The 19,751-nt window shown below is 57.0% G+C and overlaps 2 protein-coding genes across 5 annotated transcripts; one reads left to right on the plus strand and one right to left on the minus strand.

The window, feature by feature from the left end:
- Positions 1–538: 538 nt before the first annotated feature.
- Positions 539–13,732, minus strand: HGS (hepatocyte growth factor-regulated tyrosine kinase substrate). 2 transcript variants are annotated; one of them, XM_055408325.2, is made up of 22 exons: positions 13,585–13,732; positions 12,061–12,145; positions 11,655–11,730; positions 11,165–11,257; positions 9,426–9,549; positions 8,258–8,310; positions 7,790–7,858; positions 7,019–7,143; positions 6,007–6,085; positions 5,842–5,940; positions 5,659–5,754; positions 5,018–5,056; positions 4,800–4,940; positions 4,645–4,704; positions 3,965–4,172; positions 3,407–3,579; positions 3,191–3,331; positions 2,931–3,108; positions 2,127–2,260; positions 1,932–2,051; positions 1,666–1,755; positions 539–1,225 (listed from the first exon to the last, which is right to left on the minus strand). In XM_055408325.2, the coding sequence occupies exons 1-22, from the start codon at positions 13,619–13,621 to the stop codon at positions 1,115–1,117; spliced, it is 2,331 nt and encodes a 776-aa protein (XP_055264300.2). In that variant the 5' UTR covers positions 13,622–13,732; the 3' UTR covers positions 539–1,114. The 2 variants fall into 2 exon arrangements, with proteins under 2 accessions (XP_055264300.2, XP_055264299.2); XM_055408324.2 differs by having other exon boundaries at positions 3,965–4,175.
- A 181-nt stretch (positions 13,733–13,913) lies between these two features.
- ARL16 (ARF like GTPase 16) lies at positions 13,914–19,206 on the plus strand. Of its 3 annotated transcripts, none has more exons than XM_088829250.1 (4): positions 13,914–14,017; positions 14,683–14,796; positions 15,369–15,484; positions 15,645–19,206. In XM_088829250.1, exons 2-4 carry the CDS (start codon positions 14,749–14,751, stop codon positions 15,814–15,816), a joined length of 336 nt encoding a protein of 111 aa, XP_088685376.1. In that variant the 5' UTR covers positions 13,914–14,017; positions 14,683–14,748; the 3' UTR covers positions 15,817–19,206. The 3 variants fall into 3 exon arrangements, with proteins under 3 accessions (XP_088685376.1, XP_055264315.2, XP_055264317.2); XM_055408340.2 differs by lacking the exon at positions 13,914–14,017 and adding an exon at positions 14,060–14,217; XM_055408342.2 differs by lacking the exon at positions 13,914–14,017 and adding an exon at positions 14,332–14,459.
- The last annotated feature ends 545 nt before the right edge of the window (positions 19,207–19,751 follow it).

Here is a 19,751-nt window from a genome sequence, read left to right on the forward strand (position 1 = left end):
TCCTAGATACCATAGGTGATTTTCTAAGAGCCCAGGGGTAACAGTCCTGACTTTAGGTCGAAGAAGGCTGGGCTTTCCTTTGCCCAGCACCTGTGATCCTGGCCCTGCTTTTGACCTGAGCCCATTAAACTACTGCATCACTTCATAAAAGAGCTAACAAGGAGAGTCCCCAAGAGGTTTGCACACTTAGTTTATGAAATGTACTGAACCCTGGATGTGAGAGGCCGTGAGTCTATGTTGTCACAAACATTTTCTTCTAGGCTACAATTCTGACAGTGCAGACTCAGACTAGAGTCCAGGCGCCACACGTCTCTCCCAGGAGTCAGCTGAGTAGAGAGGGCACAGGTCCTTGGTGCTCAATCTCAGGGAGGAAGACAACCCATCTCAAGGCCAAGTACAGTGCACCAGTTCAGACTCCTGTGGAGCTAGGCCTGGGGCGAGGGGCAGCTGGTCTGTGAGGAGGCACACACACACATACACACACACACCCAGAACTGAAACAGCTGCCCAGCACTTTCCCTCTGAGCAGACACCCTGATACTTGTTGAAAGAAATTTTTATTATCGCTGTTCCATTCCGTCTACTCAGGGCACTGGAAAAGATGGCAGCTCAGAAGCAGAGAAGCTGGAGACAGGCCCCACCCTTCCTATGAAGGCCAGGAGCATCCCTGCTGACAGCCTGGGGGGCCATGCTGGAGAACTCTGGGGAGCACTCACACTAGTCACAGACCATGGCCTCAAGGTCTCCCGGGTGGGGATGGGAGGGCATGAGCTGTGTGGGACAGAGACCCCACTCTGGCCAGCCCTCATAGAACCTGACATACTGGGCTGGGGGCTTCCTCTCAGGGAAGGTCCTTCCCTTCCACCCTCCTCCCCGAGGCCCAGCCCTGGGGAAAGGAGTGAGACACCAACTCAAGGAGACAGAGACAAGGATGGGGCCTAGGGGGACCAGGAGCTGGCAGGCAAGGACAAAGACGGAGGAGGGCCGGAGTGAAGGGCCACCCCGCCCACGCAGAGGGGAGCGAGCGAGGCGGGAGGACCACACTAGTTAGAGATGGAGGTGGCGGTTCTGGAGAACCATAGTGTTACTCTAGACGGGGAGCTCCCAGCCAGGGTCAGTCAAACGAGATGAGCTGGGCTTCGCTGCCCTGTGCCGGCGGGCCCTGTGCCGGGGGCTGCTGGGCCACTGGGGGCTGCTGCTGAGGAGGGCCGCTGGAGGGCGCCATCTGCAGGGGGACACACAGGCCAGTGGTCTGTCTTCCCTCTCCAAGCCCCAGCCTCGGCATCCTCTACCAGCTCCTCTCCAGAACACTCCACAAACCACCCTGGCCCAGTACTTAGGCCCCTCAAGCCCACGCTCCTGACTCCTTCCCTTCCTCCAGTCATCATGGACTCCCTGTCCTCCTCCTGTCCCCAGTAGAGCCCCCTCCCCAGGCATTCCGGATTCATGTTTCTGGAGCTGAGTAGATGGGACCTTGGGCTTTTAAGTAAACATCTCGTTTTGACACCCAACAGCTACTGCTATGTGTCTGTCCTGGTCCTGCCTGAAAAGCAGCTGTCCTGGCCCATGCCGGCTGCGCTTCCCAGTGCAGCCCCACTGCAGATGGGGGTCCACAGTGAAGCCTGTCCCCTGTCACGATCCACAGTGGTCCCAGGAGAGGCTCACCTGCTGGTACACAGGCTGCTGCCCTGAGATATAGGATTGCTGTGGGGGCGGCAGAGACGCGTCTTGGCCGGGGAGGGTCGGCATGAGATTCTGCGGACAGTGAAACCCCACGCTAAGAAAGCAGCTCTGTAACCAGGTAAACGCCAACCAGCAGGGAGGCAGTGGAGGGGACGTGGGGCGGTGAGTAGAGCGTGGAACCTGCCCAGCACACTCCCACCCCCAAGGGCCCTGCTCCTCCCATCTGAGGCCCCCCGACAGCCTCTCACCTGCATGCTGTAAGGCTGGTAGCCCATGGACACTGACTGGCTCCCCATGTAGCCCATCGTACCAGACTGCGGGGGCTGGGAGATGGCTGGGAGGCTCTGTGGGGCCTGGGAGGCCACATTCTGTCGAGGAGAGAGGGCGATGGGAGGCGGTTGGGCCCAGGGGCCTTGTAGGGAAGGGGCGGCCTCCCCACCTACCTGATAGCCCTGCGTGGGAGTAGGCTGGTATGATGAGTAGGCTGGGCTGGTGGTGGGCCCTGCGGGGCCCTGCGGGGCTGCCTGTGCACCAGCCGCCCCTGCTGGGTACATGTAAGCGCTCACCATGCTGGGGTCTGCAAGCAAAGAGGAGGGAGCTCAGAACTCTGAGGATTGGGTAGGGACGGGAGTTTGAGTTTCCCTTTTCCTTGCAGGTTACAGAAAAAAGCTTGTGTTTCACGGTCTCACAAAAGAATATAGTAAGTGAAATCAACAAAGACAGGAAAGTACCCACAGAACATCACACTCTCAGAAGACCAGTCACAGCCCAAATGAGAGGTGGTGTGTAAGATGACAGGCCAGTGGTCTTTGGGAAGTCAGTGTCACAAAACCCCATGGAAGACCAAGGAACGTTCTAAGAGGAAGGACAGCTAAACAGGTGACGGGTTTCCTGTTGGCACAAATGAGGCCTTGGGACCATGTGAGTGCTCAGCCAGCCGTGGATGCAGTCACACCAGGGCCTCAGGGCTCTTCGTCTGGCACCTGTGCCCAGGCCCTGGGGAGCATCCTGGTTTAGCAAATGCACTGAGGCCTCTAGTAGTAAAGGGTATCACACCCGCCACTCCCCCTAAATTGGGTCGGTGAGCGTGGGGAGAGAGCGTGAATCTGGAAAGTGCTGTGTACTGCTCTGCCAACTGTTTTGTAAGTCTGCGATCACACTAAAATAACAAAAGAAGGACAGGATAGTGGTCTGGGGTTCCTCTTGGCTGTTGGCCCCACACCCTCCTGCCCCACCCACTCCGTTACCTGCTGCGGCTGCTGGCATGCTGGGGTAGGGGCTGCTGGCAGCTGGGGCCGGCTGACTCATGTACATGGTGTGCATGGGCGAGCCCTCCACTGAGCCGGCCGGGCTGAAGGTGCCCGCGAAGCTCGCTGGGCCGGAGGGCTGGTACAGCACGCCCCCCGCCGCAGGCATGGCCTGGAGCTAGAGACAGACAGGCAGCTTTCAGGGCATTTCTCCGTCACCAGGGTGCCCTGAGGGACTGGGGTGTATGGTGGGCACATGCCTGGGCGTAGGGCAGCGAGAAAGCTGGCATCTGGGCCCGCATCTGGATGGTCTGCTTCTGCTGCTCCAGGCGCATCTGCCGCTCCTTCTCCTGCTCCTGCAGGCGCTGGATTGCCAGCTGCCGCTGCACCTCCAGGTACTCCTGTGGACCACGAGGTAGGCGTCAGGGCCGCCTCCGGCCCCAGCACCCCATGGCCGGGCCAGGCCACCACCGCACCTGCTTCTTCTGCCGCATGATCTCCAGCTTCTGGGCCAGCTGGATCTGGCGCTGGCGCTCGGCCTCCTCGGCTGCACGGCGGAGCTTCTCCCGGTGCTCTTCCCGCAAGGCGCTGAGCGCCCCCCGGGCGTCACGGATCTGTGCCAGCTTGTCCTGCAGTCCCTCGTAGTACACTGTGGGGAGGGGGCGAGCTGGGGGGCCTTGGCATTGGCTGGAACACAAGTTACCCAGCCTGGCTTGGGAAATGGCAGGGCCCAGCTGAGCACCTGTCTACGGGTGCAGTTGGCACAGAGGCTCCAGGGCTAGTGGACGCACATGCACACATGTGGACACACACACATACACACTCCCTCCAGCTCACTGTGCTCAGTGGGACACCTGCCACTGGGACTCCCTCGTGCAGAGCCCAAGGTCCCTCGGGCAGACCTGCCCACACCACCCCAGGTGCGATAATGCCTGGCCCAGAAGGTACCCACTGCCCCTAGCGGGCGTGGCAGGCCCCTGATGGGAGCCCCCGAGGCCCTGGAGGGACACCTGGTGGGGGGGCGTGGCACGTACACCTGCGCTCATCCAGCTGGTTGAGCAGCTCCAGTAGCTGGGGGTGCATGGTGTTGATGGACTGGAAGAGGGACAGCACGGCCGAGTCGTTGGTGATGCTGCGGCCCCGCACGTGGTTGCTCTTCATGCGGTTGACAAAGGTGGTGACGGCGTTCTGCAGGGCCTTCAGGAACTGCGCGTGGCTCTCCTCCGACTCCCCATTCTGGTACTGCTGCCAGGGCACAGGGAGTCTGCCTGAGCACCTCCCACACCCACGGCCCGAGTGGGGACAGGGTCCTTCTGTCTGGCTGAGCTAGGTGCTGAGCTCTGAGCTTGCTGCAAGACTGACTGGGTCCTCCTGGGGGGTCTGCGAGACGCGCCCTCAGCACCCGGTTCACAAGGGAGGAAACAGAGACCCAGGGAGGCTCGGCTTTTGCCCACAGGCACCGTGTGGCCGAGACGAAGCTGTCCTGGCCCTGGCCTCTTACTCCACTGGGCAGCAAAGTGCAGAGCCCCAGAATATTCCAACCTGTTCGGGATAGACAGCAAGGAGCTGAGCAGGGCCTACAGCCAACCCATAGATGTTCAATGGAGAGCTGTAAGCGGCAACAGCCCACCTCTGGGAGGTCACCATGAGCCTGGCGCTCTGCACTCTGGGAGGCCAAGTCTGCCCCTAGCCCGAGGAAGGAGTCATGGCTTACCTCACTAAAGGCAGCTCCGGCTGCAGTTATGGCCTGAGGGTCTGTCTCTGGAAGGGAAGTCTGGAAGAGACCAGACAGTGAGACTCCCATCTCTGCCTATCCTGGTGTCCCTCTCCCAAGGGACCACAGTCCGAAGCCTGAGAGTGGCCCCTTACCTCCACGCTGGCAGGGATCGCGTGTCCCTCCCCAGGCTGGGCCGTGGGCTCTGTCAGAGGCACTGGCGCGGACGGCGTGGGGCTCTTCCGAGCCTCCTCCTGCTTCTTCTCCCAGTAGTTCCGGTTCAGGTACCGCGCAAGCTGCACAGGCAAGAGGGGGTCACTCCCAAGGGCCAGGAGGCAGTGAGGGGAAAGCACCACACTTGGGGTATCCTCACCTCGGGGTCGATGTCCTCAGCCAGAGGCGCCGAAGAGTTCTGTGGAGACATGGTGGATTTGAGAGGCCACAGGCCGGAGGAGAGGCCTGGATGATGTAGCCGTGAGAGTGGACCTTGCAGACTGGCCAAAGCCTGTCCAAGCGCCAAGGGGCTCCATAACCGTAGATGGGACGCAGGGTGCTGCCCCACCAGCCCTCCCATGGACCACAGGGATGAGTGGGCAACTGGCAGGGCTTCTCTCAGCTCCACCCACAGTGCCCTGCAGGGTTTGCAAATGACTTTCTAAACCTCTGCCCCACCTGCCACCTTCCTCCTTTTTACAGAGAGAACTCAGTCCACCTCCAGCAAACAGACCTGTGACGGCCTCACAGGAGGCTAAAAAAACAGAGCACCTTTGACCCAAGGTGTCCCCACCTCCTCCCGCTTGCGGGGGTATGGAAGACGCCAGGGTCTCGACAGGACTGCAGCCCTTGCAGTGTCCTCCGCTTCACTGCGGTCCTGAGCAGGGAGCTGTGGGCACCAGGCTGCCTCTGCCCCTGCCCAGGAGATTCAAGCATCCCTGCTGAGGCACAGTCGCCTGCCCCCCCATCCCACAGGAAGGGGGTCCAAGCCATTGGGGCTGAACTGAAGGGCAGGCTTACCACAGGCGAAGAATACAGGCTGCTGGCGGGGGGCGCTGAGGAGGCCACGGGTGTGGGTTCCGCCTTGGGATACGCAGTATAGGCCGACTTCTGCCTCTGCGGGATGCCCAAGAGAAAGGTGACAAGGTGCACTCTGCACTTACCTGGGCACTCCCAGACTCAGCAAGGCTGCCCCCCGCTCACCATCCGCTCCTTCTCCTCGGCCTCCGACTGGGACAGGGCCAGGGCCAGCTGTAGCTCCTCCTCTTCCTGCAGGGCTGTCTCGTCCCTTTTAGGGGGCAGCTGAGGATGACAGGACAGGGTTAGCGGGGCCAAGGGTCAAGGCACCCCCAGAGGCCCGGGCAGTACCTGCGACTGCTGAGACAGCGGGCTGGTCAGGTACTCCGGGGGCAGCTCCGTCGTCGAGGCCGCTTTCCCCTCCGCTTTCCTGGAGGAGACGGGATGCCACGTGTTGCCGGGGTTAACACATCCCACCCCCATGTGTTCCTGGACAGCCTGGGGCTCCCGTTTGACACCCTCAGGGAAGGAAGGCGGGGGTTCCACAGATCACACTCCAGAGAAAAGCTGGACCCTCGAACCAGTTGTCACCTGTGGGCTGCAGGGCCCTGGCCCACTCACTGGCCTAAAAGACAGCCCCTTTCCTGGAAACGGGGCTCAAACGCCCACCACGCTGCAGTTCTCCACAGAAAAGACCTCCCAGTGGAGCGGCCGACAGATATCACTTCCCCAGGAGATCAGATCCCATCTCTGATGCCGGGAAGATGGACAACACGGGCTCCTGGGCCAGCCACACAGAGCCCAACTGTCACCACAAGGAAACCCTGGACCCAAACCCAGAGATGTGCCTCAAACAGCCTAGGCCCCTCAGCAATGTCTTTGTCACAAAAGAAAAAGAGGCTGAAACTCACCAGGTTAGAACGCTGAGAAGGCGGCTGGGTCCTAACAGGACCAAACCACCATGGGACGTTACTGGGATTTGGGAACCCTGAACAGGGACTAACCACACTGATGCCAAATGCCCCAACTCGACTGCTACCAGCAGTCTCGTGGGAAAAGTTCCCTGTGGGAAGCACACATTGGAGTTGAGAGGAGAGGAACAGGGTGCTTGCGGCTCACTCTTGACTGGTTCAGGATACAAGGTGTTTGTGGGCACACAAGCCTGGCTGGGGTGTGTGTGTGTATCATGTAGTCAATGGGGCTACAGAAAGGCAATTCATTGTTGTGAGGTGAAGGTCTCTAGACAACTCCTGTGTCTCTTCTCCCAACACTTTATAAACAAACCCAAGCAACTGGCCAGCAGGACTCAGACCTAGGGGCCCTGCCTGGCACTGCCCTAGCTCCAGTGTCCCAGGGGACTCACTTGTTGAGCTGCTCGTAGCAGGGCTCACACACCCGCACCTCCTTCTCAATGCCGAACTTGGGGATGGTGGAGTACTTGGAAGAGCACTTGCCGCAGAAGATCTGGCCACACGCCCGGCAGTGGTGCTGTGACATGGGGTGGGTCAGGGAGGCCTGGTCAGCCACTCCTCACGCCCACCTTCTGCCCAGCACCACCCGCTGCAGGAAGTGCCAGGCTGGGCCTCCCAGGCTGGGTTAGGCAGAAGGTGAGCCTGGGAGGCCACAAAGGCCCTGGGGGACAGGACACACGCGCAAGCTCTCAACTAAAGCCTCCACTTTGAGGAAAAGTAGTCAAATTAAGAAAAAAAGTTCACAAAAGAACATACAAGCTGTCCTAATAAGTTTTACTGGACAATGAGTCTGGGGAGTCTGCTCAGACGCCCCAGGCCCCAGCCTTGGCCATGGCTTTAGTGAGCAGACAGAGGGTCCAAGCTAGACAAGCCAAATCAGCTGAGACTCAGCCAGGGGGCTACTGGCCGAAGCAATGCAGACCCAAACCCCAGGGCATGGGGTGCTTGCATTCCCCAGGAGTGCAGCTTTGCCTGAACTTTGCCTGAGGGCGCTGACCACTGGATACAGACCCCAGGTGACCTCAATCCCCACACTGCCAGGTCCCAGTCCAGAGAGAAAGGGCCTGCTATGGGCACAGTGGCCTTGTGATGACAGCGGGAGGCTTGGGGTCTGTCCCGGCCAGGTGGGGCGCTGGGGTCCTCCCTGAGGCAGGTGCACTCACCTTGCGGGTCATGACCCCAAACTGCACCCGGCACCGGTGGCACTCCTCGGCATCCACCCAGTCAGGGGCCTGGGGACGGGCAGAGTCAGGTCACACATGCCTGCCCTCCCCACCCCGCTTTCCACAAGGGGTGCAGGGGCTGCAGGGGGCTGCGCCCAACCCACTGCAGACATGACTCAAGGAAGGATCTCCCTCCAAAATAGTCTTTTCTTTCTAAAGACCTGCCTGTAAGACTTCCCATAGCTTTGGGGACATGGAAGTATTTAACTGGAACCACAACCCTAAGGCACCTTCAACCAGGTTCCTTCCTCAACCTGCAGACAAAGCTGCATATTCTAAACTTAAAGGGTATTCTCATGTTGAGATCAATTAGCAGCTCACCTGCTCCCAACAAGCCCAGATCCCAGGGTCTCCCTTCTGCCTCCTGCAAGCAGCCTAACTCCTGGACCCAGCACCCCGTGAACTCACTCTCTCCGCAGCAAACATGGCATCGCTCTCCTTGAACTCTGGGAAGACGTGTCCTGGAGAAAGAAAGCCCCTGTTACCATTGAATGCTGCCCTGGTGTGTGAGGCCCTCAGCCTCACCTGTCCTTACCCATCAGCCCTGAAGCCTCCAGAGATCACATCCCAGTTCTTGGCATCTGCCTCCCGAGCAGACAGAAGAGGCCCAGAGCCTGAGGTAGCAGGCACAGTAACCTCACACTGCACAAGCATGTCTTGGGGCGCAGCTCAGCCAGCCTGCCCCACAGCTGGGGTGGCTCCACACGGCCGCTCAGTCCTGGGGACCACACACAGAGCCAAGCCTTGCTCCCACCACATCAAGGCCTCACGGGTCTTCCCTGGGCCTCCCATCTGGCTCCTGGCCTGCATTCCAGCCAACCACACTTCCCAGAGCTTTTAAACCAGAGTTCCCAAGCTTTTTTTTTTTTTTTTTTTGAGACATAGACCCATTGAAATCCTGTAAGTCTTTGTTTTCGGTTGGTTTTTTTTTGGCCATGCTGTGTGACTTGTGGGATTTAGTTCCCCAATCAGATATCAAATCTGGGTCCCTGACAGTGAAAGTCCAGAATCTTAACCAGTGGACTGCCCGGAAATTCCTTCCATAAACTCTGGATGTTCTCTTCTCTCTCATGTCTGAGGTTCAGGAATTGAGAGTCTGAGACCAGCTTATTGACCTGGATGGGTCCTTCATCACACAGTGTCTGCACAGTCCTGCCCACCCTGCAACCAACAGGTAGGGCTCTTGCTCCCACTCCGTGGCTCATCTTGGGGTCAGAAGACCTGGCCCCGCCATGCGGCATAGGTGGGAGAGGACCCAGCCTGCCCTCACGCCCACACCCGGTGGGAGCACCAGGAAATCTTCCAAACATGGCCTGAATCCACCGCTCTCCTTGCCAGAACCCCAACATCTCTCCACAGGCACAACAACAGGGAGGAACACACACTGGGCCTGAAGACGACTGTCTTAGCTGCCACGGCCCCGCTTCAGACTCTCCAAGTCTACTGTGCCCAGAGCACAGTGTTGCCCCCAGCACAGCCTCCCTTGGGCCCACCTGGTGCAGGGCAGCCCCTCAACTCCTGATGGTGCATCCCAAGCCCGGGACTGGACCCTCTCGCCCCCACCCCCGTGACTCACCTTCCACTTTCATGATCTGGTACGTGTCCTGGACCACCTTGTACTTGGGCTCGTTCCGGAAGGCGTGTGCCCAGGCCTGAATCAGGTACAGGATCTTGTTCCGGACGTTTACTTCCACCTGCCTCTGTAGGCAAGGGAAGAAGGAAGATGAGGAGATGGAGGTACCAAAGAGATATCTCAGAACAAGGAAGCAACTGGCAGACCCCAACGACATGGGGCCGGTCCCCCAAGTAGGGCACTGGGGCCATGGAGGGACCCACTCCCCAGATCCAGGCCTCCTCCAGCAACCCCGTCCCCAAAGACAAATCCATCCCCCTGTCTGTCGACTCAGGGCCTGCACCGGTCTCTAACCGCCTGGGAGAACCTGGGGAATCCCTCAAGTGAAGGCTCTCCCACCCCTACTGTCCCATCACCACCTGTCTCTCCTCATCTCACCCCTGTGCCCTACAGGACCCTGACTACCTAGGGAGCCCCTCAGCCTGTGACCCACTCTGGGGCTGGCTAAGGCCAGCCACCAACAGGCAGAGCCAACCGAGCCTGGGCCGAGGGAGCAGACGAATGGTCAGCCAGCTCCCTCCTTCCAGTCATAGGCAGCCCGGAGAGGTGGGACGAATAGCTCCAGAAAGTTCCTCATATACAAGGCCACTACCTCCAGCAGATTAAAGCACAACCAATCCCATTTCTAGAGCTCTCTCGATGATGTACACACACAACGCTCAGGACAGTGGGTCGAGAAAGTTGCTTCAAGGAGACGCCCGCCACAGCTCACGTGCCAGAGGTGCTGCTCTTTTTCGTAATCTGGGTCCAGTCAGTGGGTCCCTCTCCAGGTAGCCCCGGCCCTCCAAGGACTCAGACCCCGTGCCGTGTGAACAGGACACAATCATGCCCACACAAGGAGAGCAGGTTCTAATTCTTCCCCTGTCACCCAGGACAGAGGAGGGGCTGGCCAGGCCTCCAGTCAGGGCTTTGGAAAAGTCCCGCTGTCAGCTCAGCCTCAGATGGGCTCCAGGTTGCGAGGCCCACAGGCGCCCAACAGGCCCAGGTCACAGTGGCGGTGGAGTCGGTGCCAGAGCTGCACCCCGAGGTGACTTAGGGCGGCCTCAGCTCTGTGGGATGCCCTTCACCTCCAAGAATGGCTGCACCACCCCACTCTACATCACACAACCTCCTGGTGTCACTGCCCACATCACAATCCCTACAGCTGGGCAGCAAACCTGGCCTGCTCGGATGACCCCTTGAGGCCCTGAAGGACTTTCCCTCCTCTGCCTTGGCAGGTGGGGAGGGGGGCAGGTTGCCCACTTCTCTGGCATCCCTTCTCTGTTGGCTCTTCCCCAGCTCTGCCTCCACAAACACATCAAACTCATGTGCCTCCTGGCTCTATGCAAGTCTTTTGGGGACCCCAAGTCTCCACTCACATGCTCTGCCATGGCCACACGCACACTGCTCTTGCCCACCTTCTCTGCTGCTCAGTGAGCATCCCCTGCCCTTCAAGACTCTGCTCCTGCCTCCTAGGAAGTCTTCCTCACCTTGCAGGAGGAGTGGGGTCTCCTCTGCAGTCCCAGATGCAGCCCTGGCTAGCTTCTGGGAAGGCCTGACCTCTCCAGGCAGGGATCACAAACACTTGCCCTTGTGCCTAGACCTTGGCACTGTTTCTGACACAGGTGCCAGCAAAGCCCCAAGAAGCCCTTGGGGTGGCGCACCCCCTGCACGGGCCTCTCTGCTCCCTGTAGAGCACCCACCTTCAGCAGCTCCTTCAGCTCCTCCATGGTCTGCTTGTTCGCCACCTCGTCATGGACTGTCTGGCCGCAATTCTTCACCACAGACTCCATGACCTGCAGACACCAGGGGAGGGAAGACTTAAGCTGCTGGTCAGGGCAGAAACTCCACCTCCTGGACAGGTCCACCTTCCCCACAAGAAGATGGGCCTCAACAGGGTCCTCTGACCACCCAGCTGGATAGGAAAGCCCACAGAGAAGTCTTCAAGGCAAGCAGCAGCCAGGGCTACACCTGCTCCTTTTAACTCCATGTTTTATCACCAAGGACAGACAACGGAGTCAACCTCAGGGCCTACACGTGTCAGCCTCAGGTGGAAGAATGGAAGTACTGCTCCAGTCCAGTCCAGTCCAGCCCAGCCCATTCCAGCCCGCTGTCCCTGGTGCCTCCACTGTTGGCAGTGCGCCCATCACTGCCACCCCGACCAGGGCTGAGTGGAGGACAGGGTCTGATTACCTCTAGGGCGTACAAGGCCACGTGGGGATTCTTATCGTTAACTTTCTTCTTGATGGAACTCACTGCATATTTTGCCCTGACAGAAAAAAAGGTATTGGTAAAAGCAAACAGAGGGGGGAAAAAAAAAAGAGAAAACAACTTCTAAGACTGAGGAAAAGCCCATTGGCTATCTGGTCCTTGAGACCCCCTAGGCAAATGTCCAGGTAACCATGCAATCCCAAACTGTACAGAGAAAGTCTTTTAACTGTTCTGAGATCTCAAGAGCCCTAGAACACAGACCACACAGGACTCCATTGGGGCCTAACATGCTCAGTTTTCATCAGGGCAGGATCTTGGAAAATGAGTGGGCACCAAGCAACCCCAGTCCACAGTGCGGCCACCCCACTGCTTCCGAGGAAGCACTTACTGCGTGTCCCCCTGGCGGATCAGGTCACAGATCTGGAGGATGGACTCCCAGTCAGTCTCCAGAAGAAGCTGGCTGGTCGCTTTGTCTAAGGCAGAAACGCACCATTATAGGGGCTCATCCTGCTGGGTGATCCCCTAACTGGACCCCCAGCTCAGCAACAGGCAGGAGGAACTGCCCCCTTCCCATTTTAGACATCTGGACCAAACGGAAAACTACGTGCCCATCCTCCTGACACCTGACAATAATCGTGGAAAGCACTGTCCTTCTTGAAAGACGTTGTGGGCTATTTACACACAAGTGCTGTTCCAAACACTTTACGCGAACTCACTCAACTCTCACACAACTTTAAGAATTAAGGGATATTTCCACCCTTTCTGCGGACAAAGAAACTAGGTGAGAAGTGAAGAGAGGTAAAGTCACTAGGCCTGAAATCACACAGCTTGCTGAGGTGGAGCCAGAATTCAACACTAAGCTCTGCTGCCTCATCCCTCAGAGTCCCTGGTTTTCAGACACTTAGCCTGTTTGTTTAGCTCTCAGCTGTGGCACTGCTGGAGAGACATACAGCAGAGACCCTGGTCCTCTGCCTCAAAGTGTTTTGTGGAGTGCAGACAGGGTTGACCTGCCCAGGAGGATTCTCCAACGACCACCTCTAGTCTACGTCACTGTGGCCTCAGACACACAGATGAGCAGCTCAGGGGCTGCTCCCCCAGTTCAGTCAGGACCATGGTCCCTGGAGTCGAACAGAAGATCAAAAAGGATTTGACAGTGACTCCTGGATTGATCGCTGAAGGGCTGAACCATCTCATGAGCTGAGCTCCTCAGCCCAGATAATTCAATGAGCAACGAAGAGGCCTCATCTGAGGTCCCTCTGAAATCGCATTTGAAAAAAAAGGAGGCCAGGTTCAAGCTGACCATTCCACTACCCAGAGCGCCTGTCCCAAACACAGAACAGTTTCCTGAAGGAGAGTGAGCTTGTCATAAACATTGATTTTTCCTTCCTAAAACCTGTGACTTCCAGGAGGTTCAGAAAGATCAGCTTTCCACCCCAACAGAGAAAACGCCTTCTTAGCACCCGCGCTTCTTCCCGGAACCCAGTGGGGACATACGGCGCGGGGCTGGATCCCTGGGGAAGCAGCGCTCCGAAGAGCTGGCAGGTCCCAGGGAAGACACTGCTGGTTCCACCCTTTGGGGCCCACGTATGGGTCAGAATCCCCAAATCCCACGCAACCTAGGTTTTTGGCGGGGAGAGAGGGTCTACTGAGACTTTACTATTTCACTGAGTCATCCATTCTCGTGACTCAGGACGTGAGGCCCGCTTGGCCAGACGCTGGCTGTTTACTTCCCCAAGCTCCTGGCCGGTCTCCTGCGCCGACCCTCACTCAATCGGTCGGCTCCAGGCCCTGGGTCCAGGACCGCCGGGCCTTACGTCGCCTGCGCGCCCGCCCAGGGCCCGAGTCGCGCGGCGGTCTCCCGGGGGCACTGGGGGCGGGGGTCTTTCCCACCGGGGAGCTGGGGCCGCGTTACCTAGGAGACGCTCGAAGGTGCCACTGCCGCGCCCCATGGCGACCAGGGACCCCAACCTGACGCCGCTGCGATTCCCCACTGCTGGCCGGCGCGCCCCCGACTTCCGCTTCCGCCTGCCTCTCAGACGCGCGCACGCGCACGTCGCCGGCCACCCCGCGAGCCGTGGGGAGGCGGGTCTTTCCGCTCTCCCCAGACGCTGGGCGCCGATTAGACCGCGCCTACTGAGACGGTTAGAGTCGGGAGCCAATGAGCTGCCCGGCGGCGGAGTCTATCCAATGAGAGCGGAGCTGAGGGTGGGCCTTGCGTGGCTCACGGAGCTAAGGCTGGCGAGTGGAGACGGAAGCGGGATGTGTCTCCTCCTGGGGGCCACGGGGGTGGGGAAGACGCTGTTGGTGAAACGCCTGCAGACTATCCTTCCGCGCTGGGTGGTGGGGTAGGGGGTCCGGAGGGGCGTGGGGATGCGAGGGGCGGTGGTGGCGAGCTGGGCGGGGTGCGTCGGGGGCGCTCAGGCGGGGGGCGGGGTCCGGCCGGCGCGCCCTCCTTGGCCCCACTCGAGTCCTTGACTGCCTCGCACAGTTGAGCTCCCGGGATGGGAAGGGCGACCTGGGCGATCCGCCCCCGACGCGGCCCACGGTAGGCTTCCTGAAGGTTTAGGAGAAGCGTGTCCCCTTGCGATTAGCAGAGCTTTGGGTTCCTTTAAATGGAAGCAGGGGTCTCACTGGTTGGTGTGTTCAAGACACCTTTCCGGAGGTGGTGGGTGTCACCGCCTGGAGCCTGGCTCCGCCCGGACAGAGTCGCAGGGCATCCGGAGCCTCCTGTCCCTCACCACTGGTCGGATTGAGTTTGCTGCTCCCCGCACAGGGCGAATCCCTCTGGTGGGTGTTGGTGCCCCCGGCCACAGCCAGCCCTGTGGGTCCTGCTCCCCGGGGAGCATCTTTAGACCTCCTCCCTTGTGGGTTCTGCCTTAGAGCCTAAACACTTTAGAAGACCTATGTTGGTGGTTAGGTCGCAGTGTAAAGGGTTGGGCACATTGCTCTCCAGGAGTTACCAGTGGGAGAGCTCTTGTGGTGGTCTCTACATTTTGGTTTTTTTCCACAGGTGGGTACCAACTTAACGGATATTGTGGCTCAAAAAAAGATCACCATCCGGGAGCTGGGCGGCTGCATGGGCCCCATCTGGTCCAGTTACTATGGAAACTGTCGTTCTCTCCTGGTAGGTCCTAGTCTTTTGCCCTTCCTTTGGGGAAGAAAGTCCCCATTTCAGTGTTGTCTAGCCCCCAGTTTCACTTTGGGATAGAATTTGGGTTTCCAGGCAGCTCTGCTAGTCAAGGAAACATGGCCCCGACCAGAATTGTTTCCTTCTGGGACACCAGCTGCTCCCTAATGCTGCTGCTCACAGGCAGACGTGAAAGCTCACCGAAGGGTTGCTGAAGAGAGTATTTCTTCTCTGCAGATAACTGTGTCATCCACTCACTGTCTTACTGTTGCGGGTGTGTTTGTATGTTTTATGTTTTAATTATGTATGGCCTGGTTCATCCCATCCTGTCAAAATCTATGCCCCAAGTTCTGGGACACTTCCTTGTAAAAGTAATGGCTGCACAAGTAGAGCGATTTCCGTGTATGTGGAAACAGATAACACTAGTGATTCTTGCATAGTTTGCTCCCCTCTGCTTTTCCTGAAGCCTTCCTTGCTCTTCCTAAGCCAGGCTTGTGATGTGAATAGAGATTTGGCAAGGATGGTATTTCATCCCAGGGGGGCCCTAATCTCCATTCACTTCTTTCCAGTTCGTGGTAGATGCCTCTAACCCCACCCAGCTCTCAGCATCCTGTGTGCAGCTCCTGGGTCTCCTATCGGCAGAAGAACTTGCAGAAGCATCAGTTCTGATTCTCTTCAATAAAACGTATGTGTCTGTGAGGTGAGCGGGAGTGCAGGTGTGCCCCGGGGTGGAGCGCCTATGGAGGCTAGCCAAGAGGGTAGATCATTGGTGGCTGGGAGGGGTACAGTGGTGGCTAGGGTGGGCTTCTGGCATCCCACTCTGATACGTGCTGCTTTCACTCCAGTGACCTGCCCTGTTACATGACCACAGAAGAGATAAAGTCGTTAATCAGGCTCCCGGACCTCATTGCTTGCGCCAAGCAGAACATCACCACCATAGAAATCAGTGCCCGGAAAGGCACTGGCTTGTCAGACGTGTTGCGCTGGCTCCAGGACACCCACAAAACCAATGGTTGACTGCAGGGTGGAGAAGCATGGCCGGCCTGCTCTGTGGCAAGAAGGCAGAGGCGGTACTGCTTGGCCACCTGCCGTCTGTTGCTTTTTATAAAAGCAGGCTAAGCCATGGAAGACGGGGTTCTGTGCTGAGTTGCAGTGATGGATAAACTGAGTCACCCAGGCTACAGAAACTCTTGATATCTGCCCTCTGGCTCCAGGGTTGGGAGAGGAGGACAGGCCTGCCAGGTGGCTTGTGTCCTGTACCATCCTGGGATGGTTTTAGGGGAATTGTTCCTCTCTCCCCAGGAGATCTGCTTTCTCACCTATGATACAAGCTCCAACTTATAAAGTTTCTGGTACCCTAACAGTGGGATACCCCACAGACAGCGTCAAGTACATGAGTCAGTGTGGTAGGAAAAACCAGACTTTGGGTTAGAGACAGTAAACATTTGCTACCCAGAGGTACCTCAGTGGTCAGGGATCCCACAGGTAGGCCAGGGTAGAGAGAGGCTCTGATGGGCTATGGGAGGTGCTGGTGAGCTCATGACCAGACCTGCAGGCCACAGTTCCCCCATGGCTCACTGTGTTCTCAGCTAAGAGAGCTTGCAGGAAACACCTACGTCTATTGCTTGGTGCATTTGTGTCCTAGGACCCCTGTACTGAATCACCATAAACGGTGGCTTGCAGCAACATAACTTAAGTCATAGGATTGGAAACCAGAAGTCTAAAAATTGAGGTATCAGCGGGGGTGATCCTTTTGGAGACTCCCAAGGAGAACCCATTCCTTGCTGTGGTTGCGGCGTGGTGTCCTTGGCTTGTGGCTTGCAGGACTTGAATCCCTGACTCTGTCTTTTTTTGTTTTTTATTATTTATTTTTTTGGTTGCACTGGGTCTTTGTTGCTGTGTGAGGGCTTTCTCTAGTTGCGGAGAGCTGGGGCTACTCTGCCTTGCATTGCATGGGCTTCTTGTTGGCGGTGGCTTCTCTTATTGCGGGCTTCCCTGGTGGCTCAGACGGTAAAGAATCTGCCTGTAATATAGGAGACCCGGGTTCAGTCCCTGAGTTGGGAAGATGCCCTGGAGAAGGGAATGGCAACCCACTCTAGTATTCTTGCCTGGAGAATCCCATGGATAGAGGAGCCTGGGGGCTACAGTCCATCGGGTCCCAAAGAGCTGGACACGACTGAGTGACGGGTACTTTGACTTTTCTCTTGTTGTGGAGCACGGGGTCTAGGGTGCAGGCTTCTAGGGCCTAGTTGATGCACTCAGGCCTGGTTGCTCCACAGCATGTGGCATCTTCCCGGACCAGGGATTGAATCCATGTTCCCCACATAGGCAGGCAGAGTCTTACCCAGTGTACCACCAGAGACATTCCCTGCCTCTGTCTTCACATAATGTTTTCTTCTTATGAGGACGTAACAGTGGTAAAGAATCAGACTGCCAGTGCAGGAATTGCAAGAGACACAGGTTTGATCCCTGGGTCAGGATGATCCCCTGCAGTAGGAAACGGCAACCCACTCCAGTATTGTTGCCTGGAAACATCTATGGACAGAGGAGCCTGGCAGGCTACAGCCCATGGGGTCGCAAAGAGTCGACACAACTGAGCAGCTGAACACAAACAAGGGCCCACCTTAATCCAGATTGAGCTCATCTCAAAATCCACAATCACATGTACAAAGGTGGTTTTTCCAAATCAGGTCCTCTTTGTAGGTTCTGGGGGTTATAACTTGGGCATACCTTTGGGGCTGCTATTAAACCTGCTGCAGTCTGGCAAGAAATCCTCTGCTTCTGAGTGTGGTTGTGAGTTTCCTACAATACCTTTCTCTGTCTCAGCTGGTGGTCTAGCTCGTTGGGCTCCAAGGGCCTTTGGAAGGCCTGCATGGCCCCCTTTAGCCTTGTGGGGACCCAGGGCCCCAACACCCTGGGGTTTCTCTAGGGCAAGAACAGTTCACACTGGCCTGCCTTGGCCACCCTTGTGGTTGTGCCTTGGCCTCACCCACTCTGATCCCAGGGCCAGATGTCCAGGCCCAGAGGGCCAGGCAGGGGGCTCAGTTACACACTCCAGGAGAGTGGGCTGAGGGGTCTGGGCTCCAAGTTGACCTGCATCCTCAGCCTGCTTCTGTTTCCCCAGTTGCTCTGAGAAACAGCTCTCAGATGGAGTAAATGCGCTCTGTCAAGAGGCCCTGGGGTTGGGCAAGCCATCCTGAAGAATCTTAAAGACAGCCTTCCCGAGACCTGGAGGGGAGAACAGCTGGTTTTTGGAGGGAGCCGCTGGCTGGCTGGGTCGGTCTAAGGCTGTAGAAGAGTGCTCTGTAGTGTTCCTAACACCTGGACATGGGCGCGGTAGAGGTTTGGAGCCCCACTGGGGACCATTCTGTGACTGACCCAGGAAGGCATGCTGGCTGCCCAGAACCCATCTTCCCTTCTGGGATGGAGCGAGGTTCTAAGCTGTTCTGCTGTCTGGAACCTGAGAATCTGGTGAGGGGCTGGTCATTCTCCCTGGAGAATGTGCCACCTGTGCACACTGCCCACTCGCCCAGATTTCAGGGTGAGCTTCTGAATGCTAGGGTCCCACTAGGTCCCAACACCACCCCCCAAGGTTGGCCATCGGAGGAGCCCATCCATTCTCAGTGTTCTCCCCACTCTACTTTCTCAGAATCACCTACAGAGCTCGTTGATGCAATGGACCCTGGACCCCTAGAGTTCATGTGGATATCACAGGGCTCCCTGAAGTCAGTACTGAGTTCTCAAAAGTGCTGATGCTGCCATCTGGTGTCCTCATTCCTAGACTGGCTGGGAAGGTGGGTGGGCAAGTGGGCAAGAATCCCCCAGGTATCAGCCAAGGACCATAGCAAAGACTGCCTTCTCCTGGCCCCTACGCTAAGAGCAGGCCTGGAACACTAGTGCCACCACCAATATATTTTTTGTATGCATTATACTTGTGTGAAATATATAACTATGTTTAAGATAATTCAGTTGCCCACCTGTTAAAAATGAGTAAAATAAAATATTTTTAAAATACCAGTAAAGTTAGACAATGAATCATGACTTTCATTCACAAGGTTTTTAATATTCAGGAGTAAACTGTCAAGAAATGTATAAGACATAAATGAAGCAGACCACAAACTAGCGGCAAGAAACAGGAAAGATTTATATACACAGTGGTTCTTAACTGGGACAGTCTGGCCACCAGTGGATACTCTGGAAATGATTTGGATGGTACAGCTGGGGGTGGGGGCTGTGATCCAGCATCTATGTATATCTATTAATACAAACATAGAGAACAGGAGAGAGAGAATGACATTTATTTTAAGGAACGAGTTCATGTCATTGTGGAGGCTGGCAAGTCCACAATTGGCAGGATTGGGCAGCAGGCTGGTGAAGCAGGTTGATGGTATGTTTGTAGTCTGAAGGCCATCTGCTGGCAGAGCCTTCTTTGCACTGGTGAGGTCAGTCTTTTCTATTATTAAGGTCTTAACTGAAGTCCACCTGTATTATGGAAGGTAATCTGCTTTACACATAAAGTCTACTGATGTAAATGTTAATCTCATCTAAAAAACACCTTCACAGAAACATCTAGAATAATATCTGTCCATCGGTGGACATCACAGTGAGTTCCTTGGTCTGATGGTCAGCTGCCCAAACTGGTGCAGAATCTGCTGTTGTGATTCTTTCATAGTATTCTGAGCATTTGCATCTACCACCAGGGCGGCAAAGCACAGTCCAGAGTTGGCATCTCTTCACGTCAGAACCCCGTGTAGCCCTGGGTTTCTGGCATCAGTCTGACCTGACCCTGTGCTCAGAGCCTGCCCACCAGTACACCTGGCACATGAACATCCATGGTCTCACTGTCTCATGTTGGCAGACAGAACAATTGTTATTGGCATTTTGGGCCTCAGAGGGTACAGGAGGTCTACAGGCACCTCAGTGATGCTGTGTATTCCAGTTCTAGACCACCA

The sequence above is a fragment of the Moschus berezovskii genome, chromosome 20 (genome assembly GCF_049115385.1).
Source record: "Moschus berezovskii isolate FMDL1 chromosome 20, NW_MosBer_1.0, whole genome shotgun sequence".
Lineage (NCBI taxonomy): Eukaryota > Metazoa > Chordata > Mammalia > Artiodactyla > Moschidae > Moschus > Moschus berezovskii.

Bases quoted from the DNA above. Each gene is read 5' to 3' on its own strand.
- HGS (XM_055408324.2), bottom strand. From the start codon at position 13,621: ATGGGGCGCGGCAGTGGCACCTTCGAGCGTCTCCTAG. The intron at 4,941-5,017 runs GTGAGGATACCC...TTGCCTGTGCAG, and splicing joins CTGAGGACATCGACCCCGAG to CTTGCGCGGTACCTGAACCG. The intron at 2,261-2,930 runs GTAACGGAGTGG...CTTTGCTTGCAG, and splicing joins CATGCCAGCAGCCGCAGCAG to ACCCCAGCATGGTGAGCGCT.
- ARL16 (XM_088829250.1), top strand. From the start codon at position 14,749: ATGGGCCCCATCTGGTCCAGTTACTATGGAAACTGTCGTTCTCTCCTG. The intron at 14,797-15,368 runs GTAGGTCCTAGT...ACTTCTTTCCAG, and splicing joins GAAACTGTCGTTCTCTCCTG to TTCGTGGTAGATGCCTCTAA. The intron at 15,485-15,644 runs GTATGTGTCTGT...CTTTCACTCCAG, and splicing joins CTGATTCTCTTCAATAAAAC to TGACCTGCCCTGTTACATGA.